The following is a 14,429-nucleotide window of genomic DNA, read 5'->3' as shown; positions in this document are numbered from 1 at the left end:
TAGGTGAAAACAATGAAAATAATTTAAAATGTTTTAATCATACTTTTCTTGAAAGATTTGGACAACCTTATTCAAAAGAAGATACCTTGAAGAGTGATTTGAAACCTGTCTTTAAAGTATATGGAATTTGAATTATAGTAACAAAACCATGTTGGAAAGCTAAGAGTCGTTCTGATACTTCTTGTACCCTCTACATGAACATAGAGAGTGGCACATTCAATCTAAATAATCTCTAAACTCCTCTCTACCTCAACATTCTTTGACTTCTATGTCCAGTCAGTTAACTTTGTCTGAGTACGCCTTCCTTGTTCCTTGCTTTGTTCAGCTCTTCTTACGTCGTAATGTCTAAAATGCTCGCATTTGCCCTTTTCTAAATTATACCCATTCTTCAAGTTATAGTCTCATGGTCTACTTGAAACCCTTGCTGAATACTCCAACCTACATTGATCTTTCCTTCCTTAGAACTACACTAATACTTAATTCAATACATTTCACAATTCTCTATATTCTGTAATTTTTCATATTTACCTATCATGTACAGCATTAGGTTGTAAGCCCTTCAAAGGAAAGACTTTTGGGGACAGTGTCTTCAGTTTATCTCTTAAGTTCTTTCAAAATGCTGTATTTTAATAGATTTTTGTTGAATTAGTAACACTTCTTGGCCATTATGATACCTAGGGTTTTTTGTTTGTTTGTTTGTTTTTAAATAAGATTATAGGTACAAGTGTCCAGTAAAGAATTGTGAAGGGGGGGCAGTTAGGTGGCACATTGGATAAAGCACCAGCCCTGGAGTCAGGAGGTCCTGAGTTCAAATCCAGTCTCAGACACTTGACACTTACTAGCTGTGTGACCCTGGGCAAGTCACTTAACCCCAATTGCCTCACCAAAAAAAAAAAAAGAATTGTTGTGATGGGGGCAGCTAGGTGGTACAGTGGATAAAGCACCAGTCCTGGATCTAGGAGGACCTGAATTCAAACCTGCCCTCAGACACTTAACACTTACTAGCTGTATGACCCTGGGCAAGTCACTTAACCCTCATTGCTTCCCTCCACCAAAAAAATGTTATGATAAAGAAAGAGGGCAAACCATTCCAATATCTTTGCCAAGAAAGCCCCAAATGGGGTCACAAAGACAAAAACATAATTGAAGAACAAAAATAATTGTTGTGAGGGATATAATGTAAAATCTTGGAATATAAGCTGCTTAAAGATGACCAGTTCAACTATGTATGGATTTTTCTCTGGTTTTAGATATGGCCAGAACACACTTATTCAGTTTGAAGACTTTGGAAATCATAATGCTTTCAGGTTCCTGAGAAAATATCGAGAAAAATATTGCATCTTTAATGATGATATTCAAGGTAAAATCATTTCAGGTTTTATTCTTATTTTTTAAAAAACACTTTTAAACTGTGGTCTCCCATGTTAAATCATTTTTTGTTTTTTGTAGGGACAGCTTCTGTAGCACTAGCAGGTCTTCTTTCTGTACAGAAATTTCTTGGTAAACCAATCTCAGAGCATACTATCTTGTTCCTTGGAGCTGGAGAGGTGAGTTTTTTTTTTAATAACTTTTTAGCCATGAAAAGAAAAATAGTGTATTAAAATTGTGTAAGACTACATAGAACTCATTGTTGCATAATGTAGATAGAGGATATAAAAAAGAAGGTGGTTTTGTTGATGGTCCTTGAGAGTTGCTATGATTGAAAAGCTCATCCTCCTCTGACCAAAACTGGTGATGAGCCTTTCTGAACTTAGCTAGGTTGATAATCAGACACGAAAGGTAGTTCATCAACTGAACCCATATTCAAAGCCTTTTCAGTAAAGCAACACCTGCCAGATCTACTCTGTTGCCATAGTCTCTGTTACTTCAAGATCACATATTTCACAGTGAGGTATCAGAATAGGAAAATGTACAAATATATTTATACACTAATATGGACATATGTACATATACTCTGTATATTTATATTTATGTCAATGTATAGATAGCTACATGCCTCTTTGCATCCGTATGTATAATGTATGAGTATATATAGACACTCATAGAAGACTGATTTTTGTAAGATTTATGAAGGGGAGGATTGAACCCAGATATTTTTCATTCTTCTACTTATATTGTTTCTGATAGCAATAATTGGTAATAGATATTGGTCTTGATTTAAAAGAGTAAAATATTTATGCAAAAAAATAAAATTAAGGCATATATTCCTTTGATTTTTGAAGTTCAAATTTTTTTAATCAGGCTGCTCTTGGAATTGCAAATCTCATTGTTATGGCCATGATGGAAAATGGCATTTCGGAAGAAGTAGCACGAAAAAAAATCTGGATGTTTGACAAGTTTGGCTTATTAGTTAAGGTAAGGTTTTGATTGGAATTTGGAGAACTAGACACTTTTTTCAGTAGTATTTTAAAATTTGACTTTTTTAAAAGATAAAAATCTAATTTTCAGGTATTGGATATTAATATCACAAAACCATCTTTTTATTTAAAATTAATGTAGGTTTCAGTTAGGTCTGTTCTAGTCTAGTGAATAGACCAGGCATGGGAATATAAAATATAAGTCTGTTTGTTGACTCCAGAGCTAGATGTCATGAATTCATTATCTCACTCCTGTTATCAAGTACTTCTGGAAGCTTACTTTTTTTTTTTTTTTGCAATGAGGGTTAAGTGACTTGCCCACAGTTACACAGCCAGTGTCAAGTGTTTGAGGCCAGATTTGAACTCAGGTCCTCCTGAATCCAGGGGCAGTGCTTTATCCACTGCGCCACCTAGCTTCCCCCCTGGAAGCTTACTTACTATTAGAGGAAAAAGAATATTTTAATTTGATTTGAAGATAGTGCATTTGGAGGAAAAAAAACAACAAACTTTTTTTTAACCAGTGGCATCTCAAACACAAAGAAATGGCATAAGGAAGTTCCATGGGTCAAAATAGAACTTTTTGAGTTTGCTGTCATCAAAGAAGAAAGTGCCCTGAGAACATATGTCTGAATCAGCTGAGAAGGCTCTTGACCCATGAGTCTCACTTGAGAGCCAGACAGGCTCAGCCCAAGAGTTGTTGGGTTTTTTTTCAGGGCAATGAGGGTTAAGTGACTTGCCCAGGGTCACACAGCTAGTATGTGTCAAGTGTCTGAGGCTGGATTTGAACTCAGGTCCTCCTGAATCCAGGACCAGTGCTTTATCCACTGTGCCAACTAGCTGCCCCAGCCCAAGAGTTTTAATAAGATCCTAATAGGCTCCCAATCCAGTCTTGAACAGCTTCTAAGCAGGGAATTTGAACTAAGGCCCTGAGAAACTCAAGAGTTAGGAGTTGGTTGAGCAGAGCAGGCAGCAGCAGCTCAAGGATTTCAGATCAGGCAGGATTCAAGGCTGGGACATTCACTTTTGGGTTGGTGAAAAGACAACGGCACCTACCTGCCTGTAGCATAGTCAGTGCAAGAGTTCAGCCCTGAGGACACCTGAGGGACTGCTGTTTGCTTTGGCTAAGATGGATGATGGTGACACTTTTCTTCCTCACTACTCTTTATAGTCTTTCTCTCTTTCCTAAGGAATGCATTCCTGTTCAATTAAGTGTTTACTCTGTGCTAGGTACTGTGCTAATATCTAGGGATATAAAGAAAAGCAAAACTCTGGTCCCTCTCCCTACAGTCTAATGAGGTTGGTAACACCAATAATGATGCACAGACAAGATATATACAGTGTGAAGAGGAGGTAATGCCTTAAGGAAGCCTTTAGCAGTTAAAAGCAAAAGAGAAAGGCTTCCTGTGGAAGGAAGGATTTGAGCTGAGTCTTGAAGGAAGCCAGATGTTGGAGGTGAGAATGCAGAGCATTCCAGTCATGGGGGACAGTCAAAAGCCACAGTTGTGACATAGCTTGCTCTGGGTGAGGAACAGCAAGAAGGGACCTTGTGCTAGATCAAAGAGTCTGCAGAGTGGGGAGTAACATGTGAGAAGAATGGAAACAGGAGAAGGGCTTTAAAAGTCAGAGGGTTTTCTGTTTGATGCTAGAAGTAACCGGGAGCCTCTGGAATTTAGGAATGAGACATGGTTGAACCTGCCCATTAGGAAAACAACACTGGCACTAAGTGGAAGATGAGCTAGATTGGGGAGAGACTTGAGGCAGGGAGCCATCAACCAGCTTGGAGGTAATGAAAGCCTGCAGTGGGAGGTGAGTGGCTACAGGATATAGGTGGGGTGAAAGTGAAAGAGGATTTTTTTAAGGATGGGGAAAGACAGGAATATGCTTTTAGGCATTAGAGAAGGAGGGAAAGACCAAAGCTGACAGAATAAAGATGATGAGGACAAGAAGGGATGAGTTCAGGGGGCAGCTAGGTGGCGCAGTGGATAGAGCAACGGCCCTGGAGTCAGGAGTACCTGAGTTCAAATGCGGCCTCAGACACTTAACACTTACTAGCTGTGTGACCCTGGGCAAGTCACTTAACCCCAATTGCCTCACTTTAAAAAAAAAAGGGATGAGTTCAAGGAGACCTGGAGAGCATTCGTTGCATCATCAGAGGCAAGGAAATGATGGGGATGTCCGCGTGATGGGAGATGAGGGGAAAAGGGTGGTCTCAGCCCTAGAGTGTTCGTTGCTCACTAAGGATACAGTCGTCAGAAAGAAGCTAGGTCTCGAGGAGTGGAAGAAGAGGGTGTGTAATTTAAGATTCTAAATGTGGATTCTAATCTGTTCCCCCAGTTTTGGGGGAAAACTGACTAAAATCACTGATAAAACGAGTTTAGGTTTTTAAGGGTTTATTGAAAAATAGAAAGAGAAAGATTGAGAACAGAATTCCAACAGCCTGGCATTCCTATCTTTCCTCAAATTTCCTATGAAGTCCTCTGCCGCCACCACCACCATCAAGTCAGGAACCCAGAAGAGTCAGAGCTCTCCGCTCAGGCCCTCTTTCCTCCTTCCTGTCTCCTCCCAGAAAATGGGAGGCTCCTCAAGTTGATTGGCTGGTAGCCTTGATAGACAGCACCCATGAGCAAATGTCACTTCCTGATGCCAAGGAAAAGCCACATGGCCTTGCCCTCTGAGGCAGGAGCTTTCCTATAGTAAGTCTCCAGTAGGTGGCATCATTCCAATCATTTTAAGGGAAAGAGTGAGAACAGGCATTCCAGAGAGCTCAGTGGAAGAGATGGGTAGATCTGGAGTGGGCATTTGGGGAATAGGGTATAGGGGAATGAGACGGAGGGAGCAGGGGGTTGCTCTTGGGGAATAGAGTTTGTGCTTCTGTGGGCAAGGATTTAGAATTACTGGAATAAGGAAAGTGCAGGAGGGTTATACTAACTATTGAAAAGTGAGTCCAGACAGTTATCTGTGACTGGACAGTTTTATGTTCTTTAAATATATAGATATATATATATATATAGATAGATATATATCTATATATATATAAAAATTTTTTTTTTGGTGAGGCAGTTGGGGTTAAGTGACTTGCCCAGGGTCACACAGCTAGTAAGTGTTAAGTGTCTGAGGCCGGATTTGAACTCAGGTCCTCCTGAATCCAGGGCTGGCACTCTATCCACTGCGCCACCTAGCTGCCCCTAAAGTTATATTTATACCTTCTCTTTCATACAATCTTGGTTTTTGGTATAAGAGAGAGACAGAAGTTGGTTTCCTCATTCTAAAACACTAGGATTTTACCTTATGTGAGGACTCCAGGGTAAAAATGAGAGCAAATCTTATGGCTTTAATTATTAATAATTTTTAAATAAATTTCCCAAAAGGCAGAACTAAACTAGATCCGAGACTTTTTCTTCTGTTGCTGCAGGTCAAAAACAAATCAGAGCAGTATTTTTACTGCCTGGGACAAGGATAGATTGTCAGGACACATGGCCTCATTTTTTTCTTTTCCTGTCTCCATAAATATATGTCTAGAGAAAGCTCTCTGTAGGGGTTAAACTGAGGGTGGTGACTAGGGAGTAGAAACTGCCTGGGGGAAAGAGAAAGCCTATTGCAAGTCCTGGCCAGAAATATTTCCATTATAAGTCATCCTGATCTATATCTTGCCACTGGACTGAGATGGCTCCTGAGGAGACAGTGAGGCTGGTGACTTTGCTCAGCCCTCCCTCCCTTAAATCCAGTTCACTTACAAGTCACGATATTACCTTCCTGATGTAATCGATCCTCTTCCAGAATGAAGGACAAACAACAAGGGGTCAGAGAAATAAGTACCTCTTGGAATACTTCTTTATCTTAATAGCAGTTTGTCTCTGAACCTCAGTGTATGCCTCTTTGAGGGTATTTTGACGTTTTATCTCTAGTGGCTATCACGGTTTCTGACACAATGTATCTGCTAAATAAATGAGAAAATGGCACATACAAATGTGGTAGTGGTGGTGTTTACTGTTTCTTGAGGGCTTTTCCCCCCTTTCCTATTGCTTCTAACTCACTTAACTCTAATTCAGAATCTCCCATGCCATAGTTCAAATGTAGGACTGTACTGGGAGAACCCAATGGAGTAGATGTTGGGGCTGAGGTATATTTAAGAAGCACAGGAGCCATTTTGATGGGTTACAGTTTGAAGGAAGGGCATGAGGGGAGAACATTTTTTTTTTAATTAATAGAGTATTTTATTTTTTTCCGTTACATGTAAAGATAGTTCTCAACTTTTGTTTATACAAGCTTTACAATTTCAGATTTTTCTCCCTCCCTCCCCTCCCTCCCCCCTTCCCTAGACAGCAGGTAATCTGATATAGGTTATATATATATATATACACACACACACATAATAACATTAATCCTATTTCTGCATTAGTCATGTTATAAGAGAAAAAATCAGAGCAATGATGAAAAACCTCAAAATAGAAAAAAAACAACAGCATCAAAAACAAAAGAAATAGTATGGTTCATTCAGCATCGATACTCCGCAGTTCTTTTTTTTTTTCCTGGATTTGGAGATCCTCTTCCATCACGAGTTCCCTGGAACTCTTCTGTGCCATTGCATTGGTGAGAAGAATATAGTCCATCACAGTAGATCAACACTCAATGTTGATGATACTGTGTACAATGAGAACATTTTTTTTTCAGAATGTCTCTTATTTCTTCTGAGTATTCCTCTGTTTTTATAGTTTCTTCACCTTTCAACTTAATTTTTTGTTTAAAACAAAAACCGTTCTGTCTGTCTACCGGATTTTTGTTTTTGTTAATTACATTCCTTTCAGGGATAATAACAACCTCTTCAGAAATGACCTTTTTTTTTAAAGTGAGGCAATTGGGGTTAAGCGACTTGCTCAGGGTCACACAGCTAGTAAGTGTCAAGTGTCTGAGGTCAGATTTGAACTCAGGTCCTTCTGAATCCAGGGCCGGTGCTCTATCCACTGCGCCACCTAGCTGCCCCCTGACCATTTTTTTTATACTACAGTTTATGTGATGTTCATTTATGATAGGTTGGATGAATGTACATCTCTGCATTTACATTGGATTTTATCCTTTTGTACATTTTTACTTATCATGATAGTGAGTTGATTTCATATAAAATCAGTATATTTGCCTACAGTGTGCAAAGTACTTGATTTTATAAAACCAAACTAATTCATAGTGAATGTTTTTGGCTGGTAATAATTGCCTTAGTTTATATTAATATTTTCTGAACAACTTCAAATATACTGTGATAAAAGAGAACAATCCAGAAGAGACTGCTCTCTAGATGAGTGCATCTAGGTTGGTTGTTTGGTTGTGTGTTTTTTTAGTAGATATAAGGCAGTCTTAAGGTAATCTCTCAAGACCACATAAAATATAAAGGTGTTTCATTAAGCTCTCAATGCATGCCATATATATATATTTTTAAATCATAAAAGTATTTTATTATTTTACAGTTACATGTAAAGATAGTCATTCCATATGCCTACAGATATACCCAGATCACCCCTTAATAAGCAGTTTGGTTCACTCTGCATTCAGAATCCACAGTTCTTTTTTCTGGATGTGGGTTTCCATCATGAGTCCTTTGGAGTTGTCTTGGCTCATTATATTCATACCATATTTTTTTTTGTAGTCTCTGGGTGTTTTATTGTATTCCATTTCTTTTTTTAAATAAAAGTATTTTATTATTTTCCAGTTACCTGTAGAGATAGTTTTCAGCATTTGTTTTTATAAGATTGCATACCATATATTTTTAACTAGAAACAAACTCTTTAGCATATAGATTTGTCCCACTTCAAGATATACAAAAATATGAACTTTCAAAACATAATTAGTAAATTATTCTTATTACAAAAGTATTCATCCTTTGAAGAATAATTTATTATTGTTAGGTAGTAAACTACCCTAGCAGGTAAAAAATATGAATTTACTTACAGAAGCTATTTTACATATAATTTTTCAAGAATATATGGATTTTACTTTAAAATTATATTTATTTGTTTTTATAGCCATTATCTCTTCCTTCCCTATGCTTCACTATTAAGTCTTGGGGGGGGGGGGCAATGGGGGTTAAGTGACTTGCCCAGGGTCACTTAGCTAGTAAGTGTTAAGTGTCTGCCGTCAGATTTGAACTCAGGTCCTCCTGAATCCAGGGGCCAGTGCTCTATCCACTGCACCACCTAGCTGCCCCTATTAAGTCTTAATAAAACTTCTCTAAGACCTTGGGAATAACGTCTATATAGCTATAACTTACTTCATGTAGTATATAATATTCTTTTTTTTTTTTTGCTAGACTATACACATTTATTGTGAGAATTTTCAATTTCTTTTTATTGTTCAGTGGGAAGGGAAAGCAATGGAACAAAGGGATAATAAATATCTGTAAAAACAAACAAAACTTTGATAGCTTAAAACAGCACTAAGATCGGAGGTGGCTAGGTGGCACAGTGGATAGAGCACTGGCCCTGGATTCAGGAGAACCTGAGTTCAAATCCGGCCTCGGACACTTGACACTTACTAGCTGTGTGACCCTGGGCAAGTCACTTAACCCCCATTGCTCCGCAAAAAAACAAAACAAACAAACAAACAAAAACAGCACTAAGATCTTTGAAAACACCCTATGTAAGGAAATTGTTTTTTAAAACATTTTTAATGAATCTGACACTTTACTTGATGAATTCCACTTTATTTCTTTCTGACTGAGAGTGTATAAAGTTCTCTGGTCTCCAAAATCCCCTCTCAGTCAGAAAGTATTAAATTAATACACAGTTGCAAGTATTGTACTAGGTACTGAAGATACAAAGTAAAAACCAGAGTTCCTTCCCTCAAAGAGCTTATGTTTCCATTGGGGAAAACAAAATATGCTGTATTTGATCCTAGAGGCAATTGGGGAACCAATGGAACTTTTTTTTAGCCAGTGAATGATGTGGTCATACTGGGGTTTTAGGAGAATTGCTTTGGCATCTCTGTGGATGCCACCTGACTGTGGAGAATAGATTGGAGAGGGAAAAAGACTTAATGCAATTAGCTCAATTAGGATGATTTTGCAGTAGTCCAAGTGAGAGATAATTAGGCACTGAACTAGATTGTTAGCAATGTGAGTGAGAGAAGGGGCAAGTGAGAGAGATGTTGTGGAGATGGAACTAGCAAGATTTGGGAACTCTTTAGATATTGGGGAGTGAGGGAGAATAAAAAGTCCAGGATGACTTGGCGATTGCAAGCTTAGGTAACCAAGTATAGAGGTGTGTGCCCTCAAAAAAAAAAATAGGGAAGTTAAGGAGAGAGTAGGTTAGGGGAGGAAATAATGGGTTCCAATTTGGACATTTTGAATTCAGTTAGCTTATAGGATACTGAGTTGAAAATATCTGAGTAGCAGTTGATGATGGAGGCACTGGAATTCAGGGCAGAAGATGAAAGCTGGATATATAAGTTTAGGAATTATCTTCACTGAGATAATAATTTAATCCATGGGAGCTAATGTGGAAGAAGGAGATGAAGAAGGCCCAGGACCTTCACAATTGAAGGATAAGCAGGACATAGATAGTGATCTATTAGAGGAAACAAAGGAATGGCCAGCCAGGTAGGAGGACACCCAAAAGAGAGCAGTCACCCAAAACAGGAGAAAGCATTCAAGAGCAAGAGAGGGCATTGAAATGCTGCAAAGAGGTCAGAGAGGAAGAGGATTGAGAGAAAATGATTGGATTGGAGAATTGAGTTTCAGTTAAGTGATGAGAGTCTGAGAAGTAAGTGAAAAAAAGTAGAGGCAACGTGTGTAGATTTTGTTTGCTAGTGGTTTGGTTGGTCAAGGAATTGGTCAGGAAAAGCGAAGGCATTATAAGGATGGGGGTGATCTGGGCATATTTGTAGGAATAAGGCATGACCTAGTAGACAGGGAGAAATAAAATATTAAAGAAAGGGAGGAAGATTGCAGGGGTTGTCCCCTCAGTTCTCTGTCACCACCAAAAGCACAGCTAGATGAAGTAATACCACTACCACTTTCAACACAGATGTCCAGTTTCTACCACAGCCCCAATTGTTCACTGGGATTGTTGTGGAGAGAGGTGTGGGTAGAATGAAATAGCTATGAGATGGGGGCAGCTAGGTGGCACAGTGGATAAAGCACTGGCCCTGGATTCAGGACTACCTGAGTTCAAATCCGACCTCAGACACTTAACACTTACTAGCTGTGTGACCCTGGGCAAGTCACTTAACCCCAATTGCCCCATCACTTCTCACTCTCCACTCTCCCTTAAAACTTTAGTTTCCTTTTTAACAAACTTACCTTTATTCTATATCTCATCTTTTCATACTCTGTCCTTTTTAAAGTGTTTTGAAATTAGACTTAAACCTAACTTTTTCTAGGCAACACTTCATAATTTACCACTCTTCTGAATGCTGATTCTTCTTCCATCAACACACTAGTCAAAAAACAAACAAAACACAACAAACCATTAGAGATGATTGGTGAACATCTCAGTAGAGAAGCAATGATGACACAAAGTTAGCCTAGCTTCATCAAGAAGAGGACTTGCCAGACTAATTTCATTTCCTTTTTTTTCTTTTTTCTTTTTTTTTTTGCAGAGCAATGAGGGTTAAGTGACTTGCCCAGGGTCACACAGCTAGTAAGTGTCAAGTGTCTGAGGCCGGATTTGAACTCAGGTCCTCCTGAATCCAGGGCTGGTGCTTTATCCACTGTGCCACCTAGCTGCCCCTAATTTCATTTCCTTTTTCGACAGGATTATTCAATGAATAGAGGACATATGCAGGGCTTATATGTATTTACCTAAATCTTAGTAAAGCTTCCCATACTTTTCTAATTTTTTTTTAGTGAGGCAATTGGGGTTAAGTGACTTGCCCAGGGTCACACAGCTAGTAAGTGTTAAGTGTCTGAGGCTGAATTTGAACTCAGGTACTCCCGACTCCAAGGCCAGTGCTCTATTCACTGCGCCACCTAGCTGCCCCATTCCCATACATATTTCTTGTGGAAAAAAATGGAGTGATATTAAATATATTAAATAAATTAAGTATATTAAATAATCATCCAGCTATCTCGATACATATCTAGTTGAATGGCTTGACTGCAATAATAGGTTTTGTTTTTGTTTTTATTTTTTTCTTGGGGTGGGGGGGGGTTGAAGGGCAATGGCAGTTATGACAGTTAAGCGACTTGCCCAGGGTCACACAGCTAATAAGTGTCAAATGTCTGAGGCTGGATTTGAACTCATGTCCTCCTGAATCCAGGGCCAGTGCTTTACCCACTGCACCACCTAGCTGCCCCCTCAATAATAGTTTTTAATGTTGAATCAGTGTTAAGGTGGCAGGATTTCTCCGGTGGAGTGCCCCAGGGACCTGTGCTTGATCCTTTATGACTTGGAACATGAGAGCTGTCTTCTAGAATTTGAAGGATTGTCATGTGCAAGAGGAATTAGATTTGTTTTGTTTGACCCCAGGTGGTAGAACCAGGAACAGTAAGTGAAAGATACAAAGAAGCAAATTGAGGCTTAATTCCAGGAAAAACTTCCTAATTAGATTTTTCCAAAAGTGTAACAACCTGACTCAAGGTAGTGGAATCCCCCCTGCTTTAAGTTCTTCAAGAAGAACTTAATCTTAAGATTAAGCTTCTAAGAGTTATCACCTCCCAGGCATATTATAGTGGGGATTCTTTTTTTTTGGTGAGGCAATAGGGGCTAAGTGACTTGTCCAGGGTCACACAGCTAGTAAGTGTCAAATATCTGAGGCCGGATTTGAACTCAGGTCCTCCTGAATCCAGGGCCAGTGCTCTATCACTGCGCAACCTAGCTGCCCCCTATAGTGGGGATTCTTTTTGTGTTTGAGTTGTACTAGATGGCTTCTGAGGTCCCTTCCAACTCTCAGATTCTGTGAGTAAGAATCAGTCTATCCATTTCTGTTGCTACTTCTGACTTTTCTTCTCTTGCTGTCTTTCTGCAACCTCTCCTCAGATGTCTACCCTATCAAGATGCTATTTACTGTCATCTGTTAGCTTTTGGGTTGCTCTCCCTTTCTTCCCAAAGAGTTCCTTCACAGTTCTGTCATTTTTCCTTGCTCTCATACTTTTTGTTTCCTTCAATGTTCCCTTGAATATTCTGGCTTCTAGTTCATTAACCTGCTCACTTCCCATGACCTATATCTCTACCATACCTTAGCTACCCACACCTTTATTCCATATTGTTTTTCCTTTATGACTACAAACTTTGAAATCCCCCATTTCACAGTTTCTTGCCTTTCTGTCTCCCTCTGTGCCATTCTTTCTTTTTTTCATATAAATGCTTTATTATTTTCCAGTTACATCTTGGGATAGTTTTCAATATTTGGGGGGTTTTTCCAGCTTAACAAAATCCTTTATTTTTTTTTAATTATAAAAGTATTTTATTATTTTCCAGTTACCTGTAGAGATAGTTTTCAACATTTGTTTTTATAAGATTTCTAGTTTCAAGTTTTTCTCCCTCCCCCCTCCCCAAGACAGAAAGTAATCTGATATAGGTTATATATGTACAATCACATTAAACATATTTCTGCATTAGTCATGTTATGAGAGAAGAATCAGAGCAAAAAGGAAAAACCTCAAAAAAGAAAAACAACAAAAAACAATAGAAATAGTATGGTTCGATCTGCATCTAGATTCCACAGTTCTTTTTTTTTTCTGGATTTGGAGAACATTTTCCATCATGAGTCCTTTGGACCATTGTATTGCTGAGAAGAATCAAGTCTATCACAGCTGATCAAAACATAATGTTGTTGATACTGTGTACAGTGTTCACCTGGTTCTGCTCATATCACTCATCATCAGTTCATACAAGTCCTTCTAGGTTTCTCTGAAATCCACCTGCTCATCATTTCTTACAGCACAGTAGTATTCTATTACATTCATATACCACAACTTGTTCAGCCATTCCCCAATTGATGGGCAACTCCTCAATTTCCAATTCCTTGCTACCACAAAAAAAGCAGCTATAAATATTTTTGTACCATTCTTCCTTTATCTAGTTTTCATCTTCTGCAAATGTTCTGGTCTTTCCATCTTCCTGTTTTAGCCTATCACCTCTGTTATAACCTCAGTTTCCTCCCTTCATAGTCTGACCTTTAAATTTACTATTTCAGAAATATGTTCTGCTCCACTCTCTTCTTTTTTTTTTTTTTTTTTTTGATGGGGCAGTGAGGATTAAGTGACTTGCCCAGAGTCACACAGCTAGTAAGTGTCAAGTGTCTGAGGCTGGAATTGAATTCAGGTCCTCCTGAATCCAGGACCGGTGCTTTATTCATTTCGCCACCTAGATGTCCCCTGCTCCACTCTCAAATCCCCTAGTTCTGCCCTACCATCTCACACGCTGCCAATCCTCTACCCAGAGTCACTTCCCTTATCCACCTTCTCCACTTTTCTTCTAGTGAACTTTCATAATTGTGCCTAATAGGTCTATTTTCAAATCATGTTATCCTTTGGGTCCTAACATACTATCCTCCTCCCTAGAATGTATTTCTTCACATAATAACTATCTTCTTTGAGAGATCAGTTCAGGTACCACCCTCCATGATGAAAGCATCCTTGATTCTCTAGAATTCTTAGTGCTCTCTCCCACATCAAATTACCTATGCTTATTTGTGAACATGTTGTATCTCTTTGGTACAGTGGAAGTTCCTTGAGGGCAGGCCCTGGTTTGTTTGGATTTTTTTTTTCAGTGTATCCACAAGAACTTGCATAGTACTTTATACATAGTTAGCCACTTGATGTCTGTTGAAGTAAATTGCTAATTTAACTGATTGTATTAACTATTATTCCCCCCCCCCCCCCGGGGCAATGGGGGTTAAGTGACTTCCCCAGGGTCACACAGTAAGTGTCAAGTGTCTGAGGCTGGATTTGAACTCAAGTACTCCTGAATCCAGGGCCAGTGCTTTTTTTTTTTAGGCCCTTGCATTAGCTATTAATTCAGAACCATCATAGAGAGTTCAAAGACAGCTTAAAGGTTATCTAGTCCCACTCCCTCATCTTAAAAATGAGGAAACAGGCCATCACTCAGATAAAAATAGGATATTTCCTGACAACCCAAGGAA

At 38.9% G+C, this 14,429-nt stretch overlaps 1 protein-coding gene across 1 annotated transcript in view; it reads left to right on the top strand.

Moving 5' to 3' along the window:
* The window catches only part of ME2 (malic enzyme 2), an 81,155-nt gene that overhangs the window by 32,986 nt on the left and 33,740 nt on the right, over positions 1-14,429 (top strand). The window contains exons 8-10 of the mRNA XM_043977657.1: positions 1,251-1,360; positions 1,450-1,547; positions 2,242-2,355. Coding sequence (XP_043833592.1) covers positions 1,251-1,360; positions 1,450-1,547; positions 2,242-2,355 — 322 coding nt within the window. The remainder of the gene's footprint in view (positions 1-1,250; positions 1,361-1,449; positions 1,548-2,241; positions 2,356-14,429) is intronic.

The sequence above is a fragment of the Dromiciops gliroides genome, chromosome 1, assembly GCF_019393635.1.
Source record: "Dromiciops gliroides isolate mDroGli1 chromosome 1, mDroGli1.pri, whole genome shotgun sequence".
Lineage (NCBI taxonomy): Eukaryota > Metazoa > Chordata > Mammalia > Microbiotheria > Microbiotheriidae > Dromiciops > Dromiciops gliroides.
The sequence above is the reverse complement of the archived record's forward strand: the minus strand, read 5'-3'. Positions and strand labels throughout refer to the sequence as shown.